General features: G+C 30.6%; 3 protein-coding genes across 4 annotated transcripts; 1 reads left to right on the top strand and 2 right to left on the bottom strand.

Annotated features, from left to right (window-relative positions):
• Window positions 1-187: 187 nt before the first annotated feature.
• Window positions 188-5,453, top strand: LOC120081888 (staphylococcal-like nuclease CAN1). 2 transcript variants are annotated; one of them, XM_039037063.2, is made up of 9 exons: window positions 188-407; window positions 584-639; window positions 731-845; window positions 1,954-2,070; window positions 2,161-2,348; window positions 2,440-2,496; window positions 3,381-3,540; window positions 3,821-3,889; window positions 5,109-5,453. In XM_039037063.2, exons 1-9 carry the CDS (start codon window positions 267-269, stop codon window positions 5,205-5,207), a joined length of 1,002 nt encoding a protein of 333 aa, XP_038892991.1. In that variant the 5' UTR covers window positions 188-266; the 3' UTR covers window positions 5,208-5,453. The 2 variants fall into 2 exon arrangements, with proteins under 2 accessions (XP_038892991.1, XP_038892992.1); XM_039037064.2 differs by having other exon boundaries at window positions 5,074-5,453.
• LOC120081889 (uncharacterized) lies at window positions 5,031-8,503 on the bottom strand. The gene is made up of 4 exons (XM_039037065.2): window positions 7,705-8,503; window positions 6,580-6,643; window positions 6,427-6,506; window positions 5,031-5,357 (listed from the first exon to the last, which is right to left on the bottom strand). The coding sequence occupies exons 1-3, from the start codon at window positions 8,062-8,064 to the stop codon at window positions 6,445-6,447; spliced, it is 486 nt and encodes a 161-aa protein (XP_038892993.1). The 5' UTR covers window positions 8,065-8,503; the 3' UTR covers window positions 5,031-5,357; window positions 6,427-6,444.
• Window positions 8,504-13,292: 4,789 nt separating this feature from the next.
• Window positions 13,293-17,148, bottom strand: LOC120082222 (alpha-soluble NSF attachment protein 2-like). Its single transcript, XM_039037500.2, has 9 exons — window positions 16,779-17,148; window positions 16,143-16,192; window positions 15,974-16,046; window positions 15,732-15,811; window positions 15,265-15,416; window positions 14,953-15,112; window positions 14,811-14,858; window positions 14,317-14,397; window positions 13,293-13,543 (listed from the first exon to the last, which is right to left on the bottom strand). The coding sequence occupies exons 1-9, from the start codon at window positions 16,921-16,923 to the stop codon at window positions 13,463-13,465; spliced, it is 870 nt and encodes a 289-aa protein (XP_038893428.1). The 5' UTR covers window positions 16,924-17,148; the 3' UTR covers window positions 13,293-13,462.
• Between the last annotated feature and the right edge of the window lie 4,716 nt (window positions 17,149-21,864).

The following is a 21,864-nucleotide window of genomic DNA, read 5'->3' as shown; positions in this document are numbered from 1 at the left end:
CGCCCACGTGTCCCCTTATTATTAGATAAAAAAATCGCATAAACCAAAAAAACGATCACTTAACGGGACTGAATTCGAAAGTCCTCTTATAACAAATCATCATCAGCCACGTGTCTTCCTTCTTTCTCACACCTCTAGCAATTTGCAAAATAATAATAATAATAATAATAATAAAAGTCTTCAAAGAAGTTTGCTTGAGTCTTAAGAATTTTTTTGGGTCCAATTAATCAAACCTTCGATTCCCATTTTGCCTAAGGCCGCAAAAAATGGGGAACGTACTCGGGTTCCTCTGCGGCCATTTCTGCAACCCAAGCTCCGATTCTCAACCTCCTCACGGCGTTTCTTACGCCACCGCCGGCGTCTCCGCTCTCGCTCACGATCTCTTCGATTTCGAGATCACTTCGCAGGTAACGCTTCTCTCAATCTCAAGCTCAATACTCCACTCAACATTTCTGATTTACTCCACGTGTTGTGAGCATCGTTCCGTGATTTGAATTTTGAGTCGGATTTTGTCTTTTGCCCTAGTTCAATTTGTTAATTGAACGATCTGTTCTTTGATGTTGATTAATTTGTTTTCTGAAAGGTTCCTCAAGGTCTTAGTAAACATGTGGTTTCGTCGAAGAAGGCACAAGCGAATTGGTGAAGTATTTTTTTAGTATTTTTGTTGCGGAGTTGAGAGTTTGTGAAAGTAATCGTAGTTAGTTTGTGATGGATTTGTGTGTGTGTGAAGGTATAGAAAATTGGCTGATGCTTGGAAGTTGGAGAAACCTCCTCCACGAACGCCTGAAGAAGCATCTAGGCTTGTGATTCAGACGCTCAAGAGACACCAAAAGAAAGATGTCGAGGTACAATACAATTACGGTACAACAATCTAGTTTAATTTTATCATTGTTTACTCTGTTGCTTGTGTTGTTTGATTGGGAATCTGAGAACCTCTGCACTTCAAGTAGTTCAATTGAATGAATCGAAGTCATCCTTTTAAGTATGGACAGCTCTGAATCTAATAATCTCTGGAAAAATATGTTTTTCTTTCCATTTCGTGTTCAAAATTTTAGGATAGAAAAATTAGATATACATGGAAATTTAGCTAGATGACTTTGTAGAACAGTCCAAAATCTAATGGGATTGGGATCCGATGAACTGAGATCGAAAACAAATTATTCTGGTTTGGTATGTTTTTTAAATTTCTCCATTCTTGCATAATTTATAAAAAATGCTATGGCAAAATAAAATCACTACTGCTACAACTAAAAATAATAATAAATAAAATTAAAAAAATAGAAAAAAAAAAAAAAAAAAAAAAAAACTTTTTGGTTCCTAATTGTGGGTCTAATTTCTTTAGTTTCTATGTTTCAAAATGTTACCTTATCTAGTCATTAAATTTTGAGTTTCGGTTTCAGGGTAACCCTTAGATTTCAAAATGTTATGATTTTATTCTTAAGAGATTTGAGTTTTGTTTCAATTTAGTTCCTAGATTTAAGATTTTATATTTTTAATCTTGATTTTTCATCAAATATTCATTTTGGATATTGGCATCGATGTCTATTAATTAATTTAAAATAATTATGGAGTGAAATTTTAAATTTAATTATAATAGTGATAGTGAAAATTGAATTAGTTATAATTCTTTTAATTTTTTAATATTATTTAATAGACATTAATATTAAGGATAAAAAGTGAGTATTTAATAAAAAATTGAAGTTAAAAAATTAAATCTTAAAACCTAGGGTCAATAATGAAACAAAACTCAAATTTCAAAAGTAAAATTATTATAATTTGAAATTTAAAACTAATTGAAACTAAATTAAAAACTAAAGAATTAAATTTGTAATATATTGAAACACATCCCCAGATGAAAAGTATATAAGAAAAAAAAAATGTAACATTAGTCTTCTATAAGCACTTTAAAAGGCATGTCAAATACAAAATCAAGTTCTCTCTGTTGGGCAACAGGGGCTATTGACTTTCTATGGTCTTCCTCTTCCTCATACTCTCGTCGAACTTTCTGCTCCGGCCCCAACCACCGCCTCGCTACCTGACGGAGTCAAGTTTGAGCTGGAGACACTACCAGTAAGTAATCAAAGGGCGATACTTCTATGGGAAATGACCAACCATTTTGATGAAAACATGTGTGTTCTGATTGTGTTGAATTCATACCAGGTTGATGCGAAAGCTGTAGCAGATGGTGATACAGTGACAGTGTATGTGAGTACAGCGCACACTAGAGAGTCCTCTTGTATTCCAATAGAGGTTCGAAATGCAGCCATTCAAAGATCACAAGCTAGAAACGCCAAGAACTTTGCAAAAGCTGATGCTCTTCACAAGACAATAACAGATGCTGGTTACAGGTATATGATCTCTATCTTTACTATATAACTTACAATTGGACTTTTTCAATAGGTTACTGAGATTCGATGCTTGTTTCTTCTTCCTCAAAAGGGTGCTTACTTTTCAGAATGAGGAGATTCTCGCAAGAAAATACAGAATTCGTCTCAGGTAATTATAAAATTATCCCTACTTGCATTAAATGCTTTAAACCTTATTTTGATAATTGTTTTGTCCATTTTTAAACTCTATTTTAGTTTATGTAATCTTAGCTTTGTTTCCTTTGATCCATGTATTTTCACGGTTCTTTCAAATCTCTAGGTTTGAGGTTATTTAAAAAATGTTACACATTTAATCTAAGTTTTGGGTTTGGTTTCAATTTATTCTCTAGATTTCAAAATGTTATAATTTTACCTTTTGTTTCAATTTAGTTCATATATTTTAAAATTTACACTTTTAACCTTGATTTTTTGTAAAATACTCACTTTCAATCATTATCGTTAATGTCTATTAATTAATTAAAAATAATTACGAAGTAAAATTTTAAATTTAATTTCATTAGTGATGAAAAATAGTAAAACTTAATTAAATTAATAGGCATTAATACTAAACATAGAAAATGAGAAATTAGCAAAAAATCAAGATTAGAAATGTAAATCTTATAACTTAGGGATCAAACTGAAACAAATTCCAATCTCAAGGAAAAATTTGTATTAGTTTGAAACCGAGAAACTAAATTGAAACTAAATTCAAAACTTAAGACCTAAATATATAACATTTGAAAACGTAGAGATCAAATAGAAACTACACCAAAAAACCTAGAGACAAAAAAAATATTTTACTCTATAATTTTTTTCTTTTTTTTTTAATCACAAATTTATAACATACACTGAGTTCCATAAAATAATATCATAACTTCATTGTAAATAGTTGTTTTGTAAACACAAGATGAAAATAAGATTTAAACCTGCAAATAGTTATTTTGTAAACACAAGATGAAAATAAGATTTAAACCTGCAAATTCCGTTGACCCTTGGTTGAACTTGATTATGCAGAGGAATAGATGCACCAGAAAGTGGAATGCCCTATGGTAAAGAGGCAAAACAAGAACTAACAAAGCTTGTTGAAGGGAAGTGTTTGAGAGTGCTTGTGTATGGTGAAGATCGGTACAATCGGTGTGTAGGTGACTTGTATTGTAATGGGAAGTTTATTCAGGTAATACTAAGGGTGCGTTTGGAATTTTCAAGTGTTTAATTTAATAATAAATCATTTTGAATAAAATTTGAGTGTTTGACAACTACTCAAAATAGCTTTTAAAATGTATATTCAATATTTTTTGTCAAAAGTGTTTAAATAAAAATGAGTTTTTCGAAAAACACTTTTTTTTCAAGTCAATCCAAATGAAACCTAATTTATACTATTTCCACTCTCCACATCGGTTATAGGCTTCAGGTTTGTGGTTATATAAGGATTAAGTTTTTGGTTCTCTCTACAGGAAGCAATGCTGAAAAAGGGGTTTGCATGGCATTACAAAGCTTATGATAAACGAGCAGAGCTATCAAAGGCAAGTTACATTTTGATTTCATTTTTTTAAAAACTTTTATCCTCAAATTTTTTATTCAAATTTGACTATATAAGGGTATGATAATGTGGATATAGTTCATAGCATATGATTTATATAATTAAGTCACATATCCGAAAGGAACAGTCTAAAAGAAAGACTAAGATCAAGGATGTAATTATTTGAAAAAAAGAAAAAGAAGAACATTTTTACATCCAAGTTTACCAACAGTTTTATAAATGATCAAAATCACTAATAAATAAATTGATACAAAAATCCTATCGAATTGAAATTAAAAACCCTTTTTGGATGAGAATCCTTAATCCTCAATCACTAAAACCACAAATCAACTGATTTCAACCCTAATGATTGGATTAGACGCAGATTGCCAAATATCTTGAAACAAGAACAAGTTCCTTGCCCCAAGATTTGAACACTACACAAATAGAATGATCAATCCAACTTAAATGTTCTTGACATGTAATTCAATACATGAATTACAAAAGTTCAAGAAACTCCCTAGCTAAACTTGAAAGAAGAAGCTCAAAGGCTAAATTCAATTAATCATAAAACTTGACTTATCAAAACAACCTAAGGTAAGTCTTAAATAACCTACCAATAAAAAAAATCCTAATGCATCGTAGTAAAAAGACAAAATTATCCCTACTTAAATGTCATGAAAAAAGATAAAATTGAAATATATTAAAATTACGTCAAATTTAATTAATAATTTGATGCATGGACGGTTGATATCACATGTCCTTAAAGTTAAATTACAAATTTAATTCTTAATAGTTTGAAGAATGTTAGAAGTTAAATATCTATGGTTTATAATTACAACTAATTTTACGAAGTTTGAATTTGAAGAACTATTTATGAGAATTTTATCAAACCATATAGACTATTTACAAAACTTTATGAAATCACGAAGACTAAAATCTAATTTTTAAAATCATTGAGATTAAACGGTTACTTTCTATAAATTATAGGGACCATATTTGCAACTTAATATATCTTTAATTATTCAAAATTAATTTAGTGTTTGATTGTACACTTTCTAATCGTTATTTCATTTCATACCATTTTGAATGATTAAAAACATATTTCAAAATGGTTAAAATAAGAGGAAAAGCACAAACACAGATTTCTCAACTAAGCACCTTTTTGCAACGTTGTGACATCTGCAGTGTGAAACCTTATATTAATTCATTATTCATAACAGTGGGAAAATGAAGCTCGAGCTAAAAGGGCTGGGTTGTGGGCTTCTTCAAACCCAGAGCAGCCATGGGAATGGAGAAAGGGAAAGCGTGAAGGGAAATAATGGCTGCTGTCCTGCTTCAATACGCAACACTTTATATATAACTTATACATGAAGTTTCATTTCATGTCTACCAAGGAGAAGCAGCCAAAACAAGGTCTCTTCTGTCTTTAGTATTTATCAACATCTTCAACATTGATTGTGAATTTGCAACTGAAAAGAAATGGAGAGATATAGCAATTGTTATACTTGTAAAATCATATGATTCATTCAATTTAAAAGTCCAATCTAGTTGTTGAAAAAAACAAAGCCATCAGGTTGGGAAATGCATTCACTATTCAAAATTTAATCAACCAGTACAGTATATGAACATGGGGAGGGTAGATTACAATGGCTAACCAAAAGGCTTTTGATAGAAAAGACACCCCATTTGACTGTTAACTTTGGCAGTGCAAGGAAAATGAGTAACAAAAATTAGGGGATACTACAATCTGTAGAAACATGAGTAATTTGATGAAAAATGAATCTAGCTTGCTAAATTACAATGATACTCAACAAAATGCAGAAGTTCCGAAAATATGCACTTAATTATCTTTTGATTAATCTCCTAGTTAAGAGTCGACATAGCCCCTATTTACGGCCTTACGATAAGTCACTAGTAGTTTTCTTATAGAGAAACAAACAAATGCTCAGGCACAACCACTGTATAACACAACTTAGGGCTTGACAGTATTTTGTTGCCTTTGAACTATTCAGTTCCTAGTTTCTAATATCATGACTCCACCCAGTACTTGCCCTACAAGCAGTTATGCGTAAGCACGTAACACATATTCAAAGTTATTTGTCTATCTTAGAACTAGATGACAAAATATCAGCAAGGACAAATGATTATTCTGCAAATAGTTAAAAAGTATAGTTTTGGAACCAAAATGGAATAAATTTGGAAGTTCAAGGGCTAGTATGGCAAAAAACCAAAAATGTTATATTCCTTCTGAAATTTGATTCTTAACTGTGCTTACATAGGAATAATACGTAAATAAAGGACAGCAGAACATAAATAAAAGCAATCAACAACGAAATATTAATATATAAATGAAAGAGATATCTATCAGGGGAGGTGAGAAACGCAAAACAAATTTTACTTTTCCACAAATTAACATGGGAGATAACTCGTTCTCCTTTTTCTTTTTCAATAACTCATCTACGCTGAGTTTCACATACATGAATTAAAACTACATGAAGTGTTCAAGTTAGAAAGGTTCACATTCAGAACACGACTTACTAAGATTAGTGAAAAGGATCATCTGACATCATCTTGTTTCACTCTCCTATCGCTTGATTCTGAATCGGTTGCAAGATAACCTAAAGAACAAAAAAAATTTAGAAAGCGATGCCAAAAGATTATTGCCAAACAGACTCTGGAAGACTGGAATACCTGGATGTCTATCGCTTACTTTCCAAGCCTGATTTTTTGAAGCTCGATTAATCCAAGCAATTCCCTTAGTTCAGATATCAAACAATTATTTAGCAAGAGGACAGGATTTGTTTTTGTTAGGATTCTCCTAACAAGGAACACAATAGAAAATACAAAGATAAGACTATATTGCAATACCAAGAGAAATTACAATATCAATAGCTTTTCACAATATCAATAGCTTTTCAAGAAGGTTATGTCTCTTCCAAAGCCCCACACTGAACAATACCAGAAATCTTTCTCCCCTCTAAGGGGATCGATCGGCTCCCCTTATTACCATGACACCACTATACACTTACTACTATCCTATTAATATTCGCAACACATCCCTTGCACTCTCACATTTTTCTCTCAAGGAAAGTTTATGCTTATCTATTAAAAAGTGATTCTACTAATCATGATTCATGAACAGGTGTGGAAAAAGAAAAGAGAACCATGCCACAAAAGAACTCCAGCTGAGAAGAAAACACTCTGATCTCCGATTTTCCTAAATATGCCATTAATCACATTCAAATTCAATTCAATGTTTGATATTACACATTTAAACGTAATTTTCATACCATCAAAATTGAGTTTGAATGACTAAAAGCATGTTTTTAGAGTGATTTGAACATTACCTATTTCAAAATCAATCCCAAACATGTCTTTTAAGGCACAAACACGAGAGACGTTAAAACCTAACCAAATGTCACACCTACTAAGGACTCTCAACTCTTACTTCTCTCAAGCCAAATATTCCGACGTACTAGAAGCAAAGAACAAACCACGCCCCCTATCTCAATAGGAGAGCCGAAAGAGAACCTTCTTCATCATTGAGCAACACAACAAAACACAACCTACAATAACCTTAGCAATTAGCAGCTCAAAATACACACCAATTGTATGGAATTCTAGAATGAACTTCATCCCAAAATTAACTACATTCTCTTATCCTAGAAGTATTTCACAACCCTTTCAAGGAACAACCGAAACTCGTTTTGTTTTTCCCCTTAGATTATACGAGAATATCCTCTCTAATTCCCCAAATACATACGCAAGAAATCAACACGAAATCTCGAAATGTAGAAAGCAAAAAGAAGCGCAAACCTTCTGAGTGTCCTTAGGAACTCCATAGCCAGAGCAAAACATCTGGCCAACCAAGACCTGCATCGACGTATCGCCGGCCCTGGCCTCCTTGAGCGTGTCCTGAAACCACCGCTTGACGCAGTCCGAAACCACATCGGCCAAAGGAGTCCGATGCGCCTCCTCCTTCTTCTCCTCCTCCATGTTGTTGTTGTTCTTCTTCAACTCCGAGATGACTCGGACGGTACCGGAGATCGGAGTTTCGGGCGGCGAAACTCGGATCCGAGACTTGGGGTTAGGTGTGGCTGATTGGGGCTTCTTGGAGGCGACGACGACCTTGGCGAATTGGTGAAGGCGAGTTGGCGATGGAAGCGATTTTGCCATCAAACAACGGAAGGGTTTCGAGAGAATTAAAACTCCCAGTTTTCGCCTCTGCGAATCTCAAGCTTCGATTTAGAATAAGATTTGGTTGAGGAGGGAGATGATACTATTTCAGTCTCTCTCTCTTTTTCACTTTCATTTTCCTTTTTTCTTTTGCCTAAATTATAAACATATAAACCAAACATAGAACTCACGTAGGAATGTGTTAGCCATGACTCAAAAAATCCAATCAATTGAGTTAATTTTAAATAGTATATTGTATTTATTTACTATACAATTATTTTAAATATTTTTATTTTTTTTTATTTTATAAAACTAGTCTTAAGCAAACACCGAGTCCATGGGTATTTGAACTCGAGTATCCAAGAAAAAACATAATATTTGATAGAAGAACAGGAAATCTTTTTGAACAACATGTTATAATAGGAAAGCCTTATATCTTGAAATTAATTCATCAAGTTGACGATAAAATATACAGAAGTTCTAGTGGCCATTATGCACTTGTTACACAACAACCCCTTAAAGGAAAGACATTAATTTTTTTTATTAATTTATTTTTCAATAACTCCTAAAAATAATTTTTAGCATATGGAAAGAAATTTTTTATAATATATATTGAAATTCAGTTATTAATCTTAATCCAATATATGAAAATAATTAAATAACATTTTTATATATTAATATTTTACTTATTTTTATAACAAAAATTTAAATAAATGATTTGATTAATTCGAGCCAACTCAACCGGTTGGTTTGGGTTGGGTTTGGGTTTGTTATTTAATAAGAGTTATTTTGATTGAAAAAATTTACAACTCAACAAAATGGGATAGTCTAAAAAGACTTCAACTCAACCCACGAACGAGCAAGACATTGAGGTTTGAATTTCTTACCCCTATTATATTAAAAGAAAAGAATTATAACAAATATCCTTGAACTTTTTTTCTATTTATGTCACCTACCACATAATTTCATATTTCAATTTTCATCCAAATTTAAGAAAAAGAAAAAGAAAAATCATACTCCAAAGGTATTTTTGAAACCTTTATGAAAGGTCAAAGGTAATATTGCTTTTTAAATGTATATGAGTATTTTTTTTAAACAAATGACCATGTTCAAGGTATTTTTCAATAATTTAACCTTTTCCTTGTCTCATTATTATTAGGCTAAATTATCTAATAAGTTTCTATTATATAATGCTGACAAAATCATCGCTCAACCGACATAAAATATGTACTCTCGATTCAGAGATCATGGAGTTGTAAATGATGTCAAATATGCCTCTTAAATTCAAATAAATTCAAAGGTATAAATAAAACTTTCAAAGATGGATAATTGGAACATAGCTTAAAGTTTAAAGCTATTTGGTAAAATTTGACCTTACTATTATGGGTTAAATCACAACTTTATTCATTAAACTTTAGGTCAGTTTGGTCTATGATTTAAAAACTATAATAGGTTCTTCAAATTTTAATGTTAAAGCTTTCAAAAGTGTCCATAGAATCCTTAAGCTTTTAAAACTTTAAATCAGTTTGGTCCATAAGAGTCCTTAACTTTTAAAAATGTCACATATATAATTCCATATACATAATTTATAAGGTATTACTTTCAATTTTGTGTTTAATTGGTCCTACAATTTTAATTTTGTGTTTAATAAATATTTTGACATATTTAACATTTTTTAAAATTCACAAACCTACTAGATACAAAATTGACAGCTCGAGGTTCTATCAAACATAAAATTTAATTTTATATCTAATAGATAAGTTATTTTCTTAACATTTTCAAATATGTCAATGACCAAGACAGCAGATTAAAGTTCAGGTATCTATTAGACATTTTTAAAGTTCGAGAATATTTTATACTTGGCCTTAAGAGTTTGAAATCTAAACATGTAATTTAATCTTTTTTTTTTCTTTTATTTTAAACTTAAATCTTATTTTGGTCTCTGAACTTTTAAGATTATTTTAGTTTTGTTTCTAAACTTCCAAAATGTCCATTTCGATCCCTTAATTTTTATAGATTCTATATTAGTCCCTGAAATTTTAGAAAATAACTAATTTTGGTTTGTACATTTATTTTGATTTAAACAAATTAATAACAAATCTAGAGGAGATATATTGATGTGTTATCATCATGAGCATGATAACACAACAAAAAGCACCGTAGTTCATACTAGATGAACATAGATACTTCATGACAAGTTTGAGAGTAATTCTAAAATGGTTAAATCATTTTTGTCATTTTTAAAAATTTATTCTAAATCATGCTTTCAATCATTTAAAATCAATTTTGATGATATAAAAATTATATTTAAACATATAAAATTAAACATTAAAATAATTAAGTGATCAAATGAGTGTTTGAAAGTGATTTTAATTATGACAAAAGTAATTTTAACAATTTCAAAATCACTTCCAACCATGCACTCAATCAAAGATGAAATAGTTGGTCATGAAATTGTTATTCATAATGCATATGAAGAGATCATGGCAGCAGCCCAGACGTCTAAAGTGTTCTTTGGGTTAGTGGAAATGACAAGGCTTTAGCATTTCAGGATAACATTGTGCTTGCACAAATAATAAGTAAAGTTTAAGATGTCGATGTCGGTGGAATGTCAAGATTTCAGTCTTATGAAATTGTCAATGGAAGTACCGATAAATATTTATAGAAAAAATTATAAAAACAAAACATTCAAAGAAGTTATTTGAACCAATAAATAAAGATTTTATATTTTTAAAATAAATTAATATGTTTATTGTTTATTTTGTATTCAGATTACAAACATTTTGTCCCGTTTGGTATCTATTTCGTTTCTTATTTTTTGTTTTTGAAAATTAAGTCTGTTTCATCTCCATTTCTTACAACGATTTGCATATTTGTTAAGTATAATAATTGAATTCTTAGTCAAATTTTTAAAAATTACTTTTTCTAGTTTTAAAAAATTGGTTTTATATTTTAAACAAATGGTAAAAGATCAATAATAAAGGAAGCAATTTGCATGTGGAAGTAGTGCCTATGAATCTATAGGCTTAATTTTTAAAAATAAATATAAAAAATTAAATAGTTACCAAACGGGGCATTTGTTGCTTCTTTTTTATGTTTTATGGTCTTTTTTACGATATGATGAAAATATTGACTCACCTCATGTGAATCCATGAAAATGTAGAAATGTTGATAGGAATATTGATATATAGACGAAAACTTAATACCACGACAACAAATATCTTCCCAATTTGGGTAGAAACTCCCTCATTGTGTGGCAACTATACCATCGATTTTGTGGGTGTACACAGTTGAGTTGGGTGGGGTTACGGGAACTGTTTGAATCAACAAAAATAAAAAAATGAGAAATTGTGCAGGATGGCCAAAACAGAATATCCAATTGAAAATATGGCCATGTTCTGAATTGTATGATTTATGGAAAAAAAAAAAAAAAAAGATGTGTAGTGCCCAAGCCCAAGGGCCTAAGACATCGTTTGGGGTTGGATCGGACCGACCCAACCATCAATTACCGAGCCCATAACACAACCCTTTTGAGTCTAGCTCATTGGAACACAAAAAATTAAGGTCGAGCTTGTATTGAGCTTTATTGGATTAACTCATTAAATATTAATTATTTAATTATTTAAAAATATATATGTATATTTTAAGTTTTCTAAATGAAATGTTAGTAAAATTTATTCAATTTATAGTTTTTATTAAATTTATTTTGTATTTTTATAACTTTTTCTTGATTTAGTTATTAATATCGTAAAGTTTTATTTAGTATTTAACTTTCTCAAATATTTGTAATTAATTTCTAATACTTGAAAAGAAAATTATGTTAACTAAAAGCTATAATTATTAACTATGATATATCTAAATATATTTTAAAAAATAATATTAAAAAGTTTGTTCTTTTTTTTTTTTTTACATAAAATGTAGTATAGTAAAGAATCATACACTATAAAGCATGGCTACAGGATACGGATACGATTGGATGGTGATTCGTTAATTTCTAAAAAAACTAAGATATGGATACGTCTAAGGATGAATCATTTTTTATATATTTCTAAAAAACGAGGATACTGATATGTTGAAGATACATTTTTTTTTTCTTTAAAAAAATCTAGGATATAAATAAACTTAGCATACAAGTTAATAACAATAGCACAAAATAAAATACAAACACTGAAATACAATACAAAAAAGCAACATATAAGATGTTGAAGTACAATAATTAATAAAATGCAATTGAAAAGTGACTCATATTACAAAGAAGAAGATGAATATTAGGGAGAGAAATATGACTGTTGAAGATATCCAAATGGTTTATATTTTTGTGGACTTTGTAGGGACTCGAATGTGAAGATGGAGATTAAATGATTCTAGTATCAAGTTTGGTCCGTTATATTTTTCATTTTTTAATTTTGGACTCGAGTAGTGAGCTTGAAATAGGTTGCCTAATTTTAGATTAGGAAAAATAGATGAGTTACTTGTCTTTTTTCTTAAAAAAAAAGTACGCATAGAAATAGATACGTCACGCGTATCTAATACTAATTATTTGTCTCACATGAAATATTTGTGCTTCATAGATCATACACATATGCACGAATTATTGTAAGTAATGGTGGCCCAATAATAAGTTCGTTCAATCCAAATAATGGTGCTCTGTATTCAATCCAATAAATAAATGGGTTGGGTTATTTATTTTTAGGGGAATGAGGCCAGAGAAGAAGGCCAAAAGTCAACATAAAAGAAAATTGCAAAAGTAATACAAATAGCAAATTAGACATTGAACTTTTGTATGTAACAAAGCCTATCTCGATAGTTTGAAATGGGATTTCTTGCGAGTGTAGATCCACCTGTTTGTTTGATTTTAATATTAGTATTTTTTAAATATCTAATTTTAGTCCCAATATATTTTGAAGAAAATAGCCTATGTGAATATATTTTCAAAATTTATAATAAAATTTCTAACAAATAATAATTTTTTTTTGAAAAAATCAAGAATAAACTATTGTTGAGACTAAATTTAAGTTTTGTTGGATGAACAGGGGTTAAAATTGAACATGTCTCAAATATAGGGACCAAAATAGTATTTGAACCTTTTACTTATTACTGATGACTTCAACTTCTAATAAATGATACAAAATTGCCCTTCAAAAGGAAATATAGTACAAAATTATATATATTTGGACATAAATGTTTATAGAGATTTGGTTATGATGACAGAAAGCAACATCACAGGCTCACAGCTTCAAGGATACCTTTATTCATCAGAACCCAAACCAAGTCATTCAATAATTAATAGACAATGCCAGTTGCCAAAAAAACAAAAAAACAAAAACTGGACATAGAACACACAAACTCATAAAAATGATCTAAAACATAAGGATGAGAAAAAAACCAGCATATGATTTTAGGTAAGATCATCCTCTTCTAGTTCTTTAGCTTTCAGTTTATCCTTCACCCTTAACAGAAGGGTTGTCTTCAATGGATCCTGTCAAATGCACATAATTCATTGGTAATTCTACCATAAGAAATGAAAACAATATAGTCAGAGTGTTGCAACTCCCCTCGGTCGATCCCCAATGATCATACTACATTTCTGTGTGAGCCCTCCGATTGTGCATGCTTATTCTAGGAAGGGTAAGAAAGGTATTTCACAGCGAGCAGAGGAAGTGCGCGTATGGTCGGCGAGTGTGGGGCAGCGCGTTTGCAGGGGTTAGGAGGAGAGGTTCCCAGCTCTCTCCACTTGAGAGAATAGCTGGTGTTTTCTTGTTTCTGGACATATTGTCTGGGTTGTGATCGAGCAGGATATTTCACTATATATGAACTATCAAAGCGCATTTGGTACTTACTTCCCTCTGTTGTGTGTTTTTTTATGTTATTTTCAGGTGATTCCAAGTTCGATACCTAACATTCTCCAGATCTAAGAGTTTCAAGAAGCAACTTTGCAGTTTACATATCAATATCATGTTACTTTTTTATTTTTTTTATTTTTCTAGTTCTTTCATAATATCTGTGAGTGTCCGAGCTAGCTTGTGCATACGTCGATAAATCTCACAATACAACTCACCTGGCTCTACAACATTTGACTGCCAAGAAAACTTACAGAATATTAAATCCTAGGTAGGTGGTCACCATGGATTGATCGAATTCCCTCCAGGTCCTTTATTAAACTCCCGACCCTCATTAACAATATCGTGTTGCTTTATACAGTTCCCAAGAAACAATAATATTAAAGTTGAGTAATTAAGTATATAATCTTACCAGTGTGGTCATGCTATCAAATTCCTTGACAACATCAGTAAATTTTGCTACATCTTCCTCATCAATTGCAGAAGCAATGTCCTGAGGTAAATATGAGAGAAAAAATATAACATGAAAAAGAAAGAAGATGAGCGGGTGCCTTAATCAAGAATCAGTACAATTTTATGCAAGATATGGGACAAATCAGCAATACATGACGATGTCTTCAATCAATAAGCAAGCCAGAAATGGGTAGAACCATTAAACTAATTGTTCAAATTTCAACATACATAAAAAAGCATTAAATTGCCTTTAAAAAAAACAAGCATTAAACATATTTGTTTAGATTTTTGGATATAGCATAGATTTAACATGGAAACAGAGAGATACTTGTATGTAGCTCAAACTTTAGGCTTTCTGAATCAAATGAATACTATCGTGCCTTGTATAAAATGTTATCAAACATGTAAAAGAAAGAATAATATATCAGAATTCAGGGAATGAACATTACACACCGCTAAAAGCTTGTATTCACGTGTCCCTGAAAAAGTAGGATCCAAGTCCTGCAAAAGGGAAGTAATACATCAAACTATTTTCCCAGCCTGTGGGCAGGACATAAATTGCTAGGAGATAAGAGAGATCGAGTCAAGAAAAGACCTGATAGTTATCCAATGCTTTTGTAATAGCAACGATATCACCTTTGCAAAGCTGGCAAATTCCAGCATTAAGAAGATGCCCTTTCACTCCATACTTGAGCAAGTTGTTCTTGAGAGAATATTTTGCTATTTCTTCGTAGATATCAATTGCTTTCTGATATCTGGAAATTATGTTACCATATGGAAGGTTAATACAAGAAAACAAGAATATAAAGATTAAAACCATTAGATTGGTGGTAGCAACTAGCAATACTAACAACGTTAAAAAAATTGTTAAAAGAGCATACTAACTAAATATATTAAAGTATCTTACTGTTCTAACTGTGCAGCAAATTGTGCAACTTTCTGCTTGCATTGGTTTGCTGAAGTTGTCACTTCTTCATTTTGGAAAAGGTCAGCAGCCTTTTCAAAGTAATCGATTGCTTGCTCAATATCCTGTTCTGACTCGTACAATTCAGCAATTTCCTGCACAAGCGAGAAGGTACATCCAAATTTCAAGTCATGAATTGGACATGAGGTACTTGTTTAATTTTTTGTTAATCATATGATGAAAGAATTCTGCGTAAGTAATTGCCAACATTTTATGCAAGCAAAGTAAAGTCTAAAGGGACCTAATGTATGATACTTCATAACAATTTCTAATCAAGAATTAACAGCCACAAGAATAGGACCCAAAAGAAAAGAAAAAAAAATGCAGAGCGTAACCTAGCTAAGTAACCAAACATTTTAGATAATCAAAGAAATCAAAAAAGCACTTCATGTACAAGAATAAGAATATACCTTGTAATATCTTGCCGCCATATTGAGTCTTCCAATGTCACAAAACAAATTCACTGCTTGCTCTATGCAAGATATGGCCTCTGCATCAAAATAACAATTGCAATTTGGAAATAAGTAATTTACCCTACAATAATGGCATACTCGAATTAACATAGTTTCACTCATATAAATCACATTGAAGTATCGAATGTCCCTGAATGGACTTTACGTTATTAAACAATCATATTATGAACCAGTACTACCTCTAACAGATGTTTTCTTATAGCAATTGCCCGCATCGACATAAGCTTGAGCTGCTTCATGCTTGCTTTCCATCTTTATAATAAAAACAATGCATTTTTCAGTAAAAGAAACAGTGTAAAATAAAGGAAGCTGACGAAGCGTTTGATCTCACAAACATGAAGCACCAACCTTCAGATGACAATTTGCCAACTTTATATATGTTGATCCTGCTTTATCCCCTGCAAAACCACATCTACAGAGATTAAAAAGCCAATGGATGACAGTAAACTAAAATAGACAACAATGTAATATTCATACAAGCAAGAACACAGCTAACGCAATAAGGCAATGACCAATTAAGATGACGGCCATAATGCATCGAAGAGGGGCACAATACTTCTCTTCGTTTATCCTTTTCACTTTCTCTTCTATTTACCTCCTAAATTTCTAAACCTCCATAGATTATATATAGGAATAGAACTTTTCTCCTCATCATGAAAATTTCTGGGTCCGCCCCCAAAACACAAGGATGCAACAATGCCGATCTATCAAAAGTTCAAACCATCAAACTATTGATTTCCAAGCAAAAAACTCTCGCATTACCCAAAACCATCGCCAGAAAAACGAGAAAAATCATATCGAAAAGGAAGCGAAGAGGGATAAAACACAAGTAGCCAGCCACAATCAAATTACTCATCAAAATGATCAAAACAAACAAACAACAAAATTAATAGTATCCAATATGTAGCAGTGTTTAGGGAAAATGAAAATAATAAGAACAGAGGGAAATACATAACCAAAAGGAGAAAAAGCGATTAGCAGTACATGATTTGGAAAGCTTATAAGAATTGGCGGCTTTATCGAAGAGATCTGCGGCATCATCGTACTTGGAGCCGAACAATCCCCAACCACTGAGCTTCTTTTCTGCTTTGGCTTCGAAATCCTCTGCTCTGGCCAAATGATCCGCCATGAATGAATGTGAATCGAAGAATTGGGAGAAGAAAACGAAAAAAGGATCGAAATTAAGAAATGGGTTGTGATTGTTCTTGCATAATTTGGTGGGTTTTGTCTTAGAAAGGCAAAACTTTCTTTACGAAACTGATTTTGTTGGATCAATCGGTGAGGAATGTTCGTCCTCGCGTTTACGCGTAAGCTGCTACTGAAGTTGAACTTTTTATTTCTTTGGCCCAAATGTGAAATCTCTAAAAACTCCCCAAGTTTTTTTTTCCTCCAAAAAAAACTCATTTTTATTTAAATATCTTTTATAAAAATTATTTAAAATACGCTCGAAATTATTATAAATGATTACCAAACACTCTATTTTTTTTTCTAAATTTTTTATTTTTTAAATTAAACACTCTACCCTCAAATTTAGGAATAAATCAAAATAAATGGTTTTTTTTAACCATATGTGAGACAGGAGAATTTAATACAGATACTATGTCGGTTGAGCTCATATTGGTGGTTGCTTCATTTCTTTTATAAATTATACTATGTTTTTTTAGTGCAAATATTAATTCACACTCTTGAACTTTGAGGATTGTATTAATTTAAAATTTGAATTTTCATAAGGGTATGAATTTAAATCATGAACTTTCATAAGTATATCAATTTAAACCTTAAAGTTTCATAAGTGTATCAATTTGAACCCTTCATTGTATTTTATTTGGATATACTTATGATAGTTTAGGATTTAAATTGATATACTTATGAAAGTTCAGGGTTTAAATCGATAAAATTATTAATTTTGGATTTAAACTGATATTACCTCCTCAAGGTTTAAATTGATATAACTATTAGTTTAGAGTTTAAATTATTAATTTTAGGAGTTCGTAAGCATTGGTTTAAGAATGGGTAGCTCTTCATTGTTGATCTTAGTGTTAAAGCATTGATTTAAGAATGGGTAGCTCGTCATTGTCGATCTCAGTGTTACTTATATTGGTGTTAATTTGTTTCAACAACATCTTGTGCTTATTATCGTCCAAGGCATTCTTCTACTAGCTGATGCGGATTTTTTTTATGATGATATTTTGATGTCTGGTGTGAAACTCCTCCTGTTACTTATATTAGTGTTAATTTGTTTCAACAACATCTAGTGCTTATTATCGTCCAAGGTTTTTACATCTAAATCACAAGATTTGCGTGTTCTCTTTTTGCTCTACTAATCTTATGGTTGAAGTTAATGTTAAGTTACTGTGGTTATCTGTTATTTGTGTAAATGTGGTCTCTATATCAGGGCCAGTTGCTAAAGACTTTGGGCATGTGTTATATGTTATCTAGTGTTGGCTTTGGTTGTTTTTGTAAGTCAAACAAAAGGGGGAGAATGAATATGGTCGTTCTAAACTGGGTTTGTTTTCTTTGCTCGATGGTTTTTGGTTGTGTGTACGTTGCTCTAGTCTAGTTGGTCTGCTTCCGCTGTCGTGCCTTGATGATTGGTTTGTTTTGCCTTAAAAAATAGCCAAATGGGGAGAATGTTATTGCAGTGTGGTTGCCTAATTTTATTACAGAAAAAACTCGAGCAACATGTTGTAAATCATGTTAAAGGCATTGTCATAAACATTGTTACATGTCTGACAATAAATTCTACAGAATATATTTTTCATATTTGTCTGCGTGATTTGCAGATCTCCATATTTGCATTCCTTTTTTTTTTTCCTGCAAAGAATATTTATTCACTCAAGAAATATATTCCCATAGCTAGCCTTATTTGTGTTGTACTCTTATTCATTTTTAGGGCTAGCTGCCTAATTCGAAATGTGTATATTGAGAGTTTTGAGCTTAGGATTTGTCTAAGCCTTAACCTCCATGTATTGTTATTGAATTTTTTTGTATTTGTCGTTGAGATTTTTTTTTTTTTGGTTTGACAACCATTGTAGAACTCGAGACGAGTTTGATTTGATATTGTATTTAGGGAGAGCCTAAGTACATTGAAGATAATGAACACGCATATTTAGGAGAGCCTAAATATGATGAATGTGTGGTCCTCTCACTCTTAAGGGGAACCTAAATATGTTATATTAAGAGAATCTCATACAAAGCTTGGAGAAGCATTTTTGTGGAAGTGAGGGGAGCTCAAGGGGAAGCCTAAGTTGAAACTGAAGAGGTAGCTATACGTGAGTTACTGAAGAGGGAGTTTGTCAGATAAGTACTTTTGTTGTAATTGCTAAACTTTATATATAGTGAAGTTTAGTTTCACCGGGCACACTGTCCCCCAGATGTAGGTGAATTTGCATTGAACTATGTTATCAATCTTTGTGTCTTTATATTTCTATTTACTTTAGTGTTGCTCCACTTGTCATACATATTGTTTGTGACATCGTGCTTGACATTGTATTCTGTGTTAGATCTACCCTATTTTTTTTTTCAAAACCAGAAAGTAAAGCAGAATTCACCTATAGAGGATGGTCTAAAAATACCATTGATTATATTAATTTTCCCATTTTTGGGAACAAATGTTTAGATGAAATTAATATTCAATTTTCAATATTTTTATGTATTATTAAATTATAAATTAGTTTGCTTTAAAATATAATATTAGCATTAACTAAACTTATATAAAGATAACACATTAATTTAGTAAAGACCAAAATGACACAAAAGTTTGTTAAGTGTTTTAAACTAATATGTAATTGCCTAAATATTAGTAAGGATATTGATACAAAATCTCAAGACATTCTCATACATAAATATTCAATAATATAAACAATTTTCTTAATGTCATGCCTACTTTCATTTAAAACAAAAAAATTTATCTAAATAATCTTATTAAATTGTCCATTTAAAACATAGGTTTCTAAAACAATTAATAACAAAAATTGTATGTCTACTTTTAATTTTGTGAATAATACAAATTCTTCAACTTTTAATTTTTTCATGTTAAAAAAATATCTAATGGGTCAAAGAGGAAGTGGTAAACAAAAAGACTAACGAGCCCTTACTTTTAAACATGCTTAAAAGGGTAAAAATGGAAAGTAATCAAAACTCCTAATTAAAAACATAGATCATAAGTGTGAAGTCCTTTCAATGTTTCTAAGTTTTTTTAGATTTCTAACTTTTTAAACGATGATATATATCTTAATCAATTTAATTATATTTAGATTGTAAAGTCTATTTAAAATCAAACATTTGTATATGCATATCGTTTGTCCCCTCATATTATGATAAATACTCAATTATTTATCGTTTCTTTTTAGAAAAATGTAAAACAAATCTTAATAATAAAATTTTACAAAAGTATATATATCTTTTTGAAATATATGTGGTTTAAAAATGTTGTAATTTCATATTTAAAATTTCTACCAATTTGATTGACTCGAATTTCACACGATATTGTTGAACAAAAACTTAGAGGAAGATTGTAAATTGATAAATTTACAAAAAAAATTAAAATTAAAATCGATACATTTATTAGTTCAATATTCTAATTGAAACAACCTCACAAAATATGATATAAATTGATATTGGTCGTTTTTCTTTACTACCTTTGAAGACTTGGATGAAATGAAACTAGCAGCACTGTGGTGCTTACTGAACTATCAATGCTTTAAGTTATAGTCAATATGCCTGAGGTGATCAATAGTATAGTGATTCTCGTGTAACTTTCATTTGTGACTATTACCGTCATTAATAGATTTTTTAGTGTCAAAGTCTTTTGCGTTTTGGATTTTTGTTTTTTTTTTTTAAAAAAAAAATTAAAATACTTCCTCTTATTTTCTTACAATTATTTACTTCTTTTTAAATAAAAGAGTCGAATTCCAAAAACAAAAAAAGTTTTTAAGAACTATTTTTTTTAATTTTTAAAACTTAACTTGGATTACAAAAATATTAATAAAAAGTAGATAACAAAACAAGAAATTTAGAGATAGGAGAATATTCATTAGCTTACTATTCAAAAACTAAAATCCAAAACATTAGGCCCCATTTGGTAAGTATTTTGTTTTTTATTTTTGATTTTTGAAAAACAAGTTCATTTTTTTCAAATTTCTTATCATTTGCATATTTCTCAAGTAGAATGGTTGAATTCTTAATCAAATTCAAAAAACAAAAACAAGTATTTAAAAACTTTTTTTTTGTTTTCAAAATTCAGTTTGATTTTCTAAACTATTGGTAAAAAATAGACAACAAATGAAGAAATTTAGAGGTAAAAATAATATTTATATGCTTAATTTTTCAAAAAAAAAAACTCAAAAACCAAATCGCTATTGAATACTTTTTTCCTTGAAAAAGGGAAACATTGTAATGGGTTGCGAAAAAAATATAAGGGTATTATAAATTTAACCATGATTTTCAAAACTTGCAAGTATAGCAGAAATATTAAATTTGATTTCCAACTTTACCATTATTTGGGTATCAACAATTAGTTGACTGATATACTAATTATAAAATATATATCTAATATAAAGTATGTAATTTATACAAAAGATAACATGATTTTAATTGTAGTATGGTGGATGTTGTTTGTTCAAGTATTGTATAAATATATATATATATATATATATTCATTTCATTTAAGTAGGAGTAATGAATAATAGTCGTTGACAATACCATATCTGAATCATTGTGTCATGGAAACCACTGCCTTGAAAGTAAATTCAACACGATCTCATCGTTTATGCTAGTTGCTCCCCAAAGCTTACATAGCACTCCACATTGAACGTGTACTCATCAGAGGAAGTGTTGGAATTGACGAGAGAAAACGCTCAGAATTAGAGGAAGAAGGAGAAGAAGATGAATCGGTGTGTAAAAATTCAGATTTGAGAGGAAAATAATGTTTTAGATTTGAAATACTCATCAGAGGAAGTGTTGGAATTGATGAGAGAAAACGCTCAGAATTAGAGAAAGAAGGAGAAGAAGATGATCGGTGTGTAAAAATTCAGATTTGAGAGGAAAATAATTTTTTAGATCTGAAATT

This window comes from Benincasa hispida, chromosome 7, assembly GCF_027475165.1.
Source record: "Benincasa hispida cultivar pf3 chromosome 7, pf3_genome.v1.1, whole genome shotgun sequence".
Lineage (NCBI taxonomy): Eukaryota > Viridiplantae > Streptophyta > Magnoliopsida > Cucurbitales > Cucurbitaceae > Benincasa > Benincasa hispida.
This window is presented reverse-complemented; position numbering and strand designations above follow the sequence as displayed.

What these genes read in the sequence shown, in the direction of transcription:
- LOC120081888 (XM_039037063.2), top strand. Translation starts at nt 267, where the DNA reads ATGGGGAACGTACTCGGGTTCCTCTGCGGCCATTTCTGCAACCCAAGC. An exon ending in ACCAAAAGAAAGATGTCGAG is followed by an intron (nt 846 to 1,953) that starts GTACAATACAAT and finishes GTTGGGCAACAG; the next exon opens with GGGCTATTGACTTTCTATGG. An exon ending in GTAATGGGAAGTTTATTCAG is followed by an intron (nt 3,541 to 3,820) that starts GTAATACTAAGG and finishes TTCTCTCTACAG; the next exon opens with GAAGCAATGCTGAAAAAGGG.
- LOC120081889 (XM_039037065.2), bottom strand. Translation starts at nt 8,064, where the DNA reads ATGGCAAAATCGCTTCCATCGCCAACTCGCCTTCACCAATTCGCCAAG. An exon ending in TTCCTAAGGACACTCAGAAG is followed by an intron (nt 6,644 to 7,704) that starts GTTTGCGCTTCT and finishes ATCTGAACTAAG; the next exon opens with GGAATTGCTTGGATTAATCG. An exon ending in AGTAAGCGATAGACATCCAG is followed by an intron (nt 6,507 to 6,579) that starts GTATTCCAGTCT and finishes TTTGTTCTTTAG; the next exon opens with GTTATCTTGCAACCGATTCA.
- LOC120082222 (XM_039037500.2), bottom strand. Translation starts at nt 16,923, where the DNA reads ATGGCGGATCATTTGGCCAGAGCAGAGGATTTCGAAGCCAAAGCAGAA. An exon ending in TTATAAGCTTTCCAAATCAT is followed by an intron (nt 16,193 to 16,778) that starts GTACTGCTAATC and finishes GTGGTTTTGCAG; the next exon opens with GGGATAAAGCAGGATCAACA. An exon ending in TAAGAAAACATCTGTTAGAG is followed by an intron (nt 15,812 to 15,973) that starts GTAGTACTGGTT and finishes ATTTTGATGCAG; the next exon opens with AGGCCATATCTTGCATAGAG.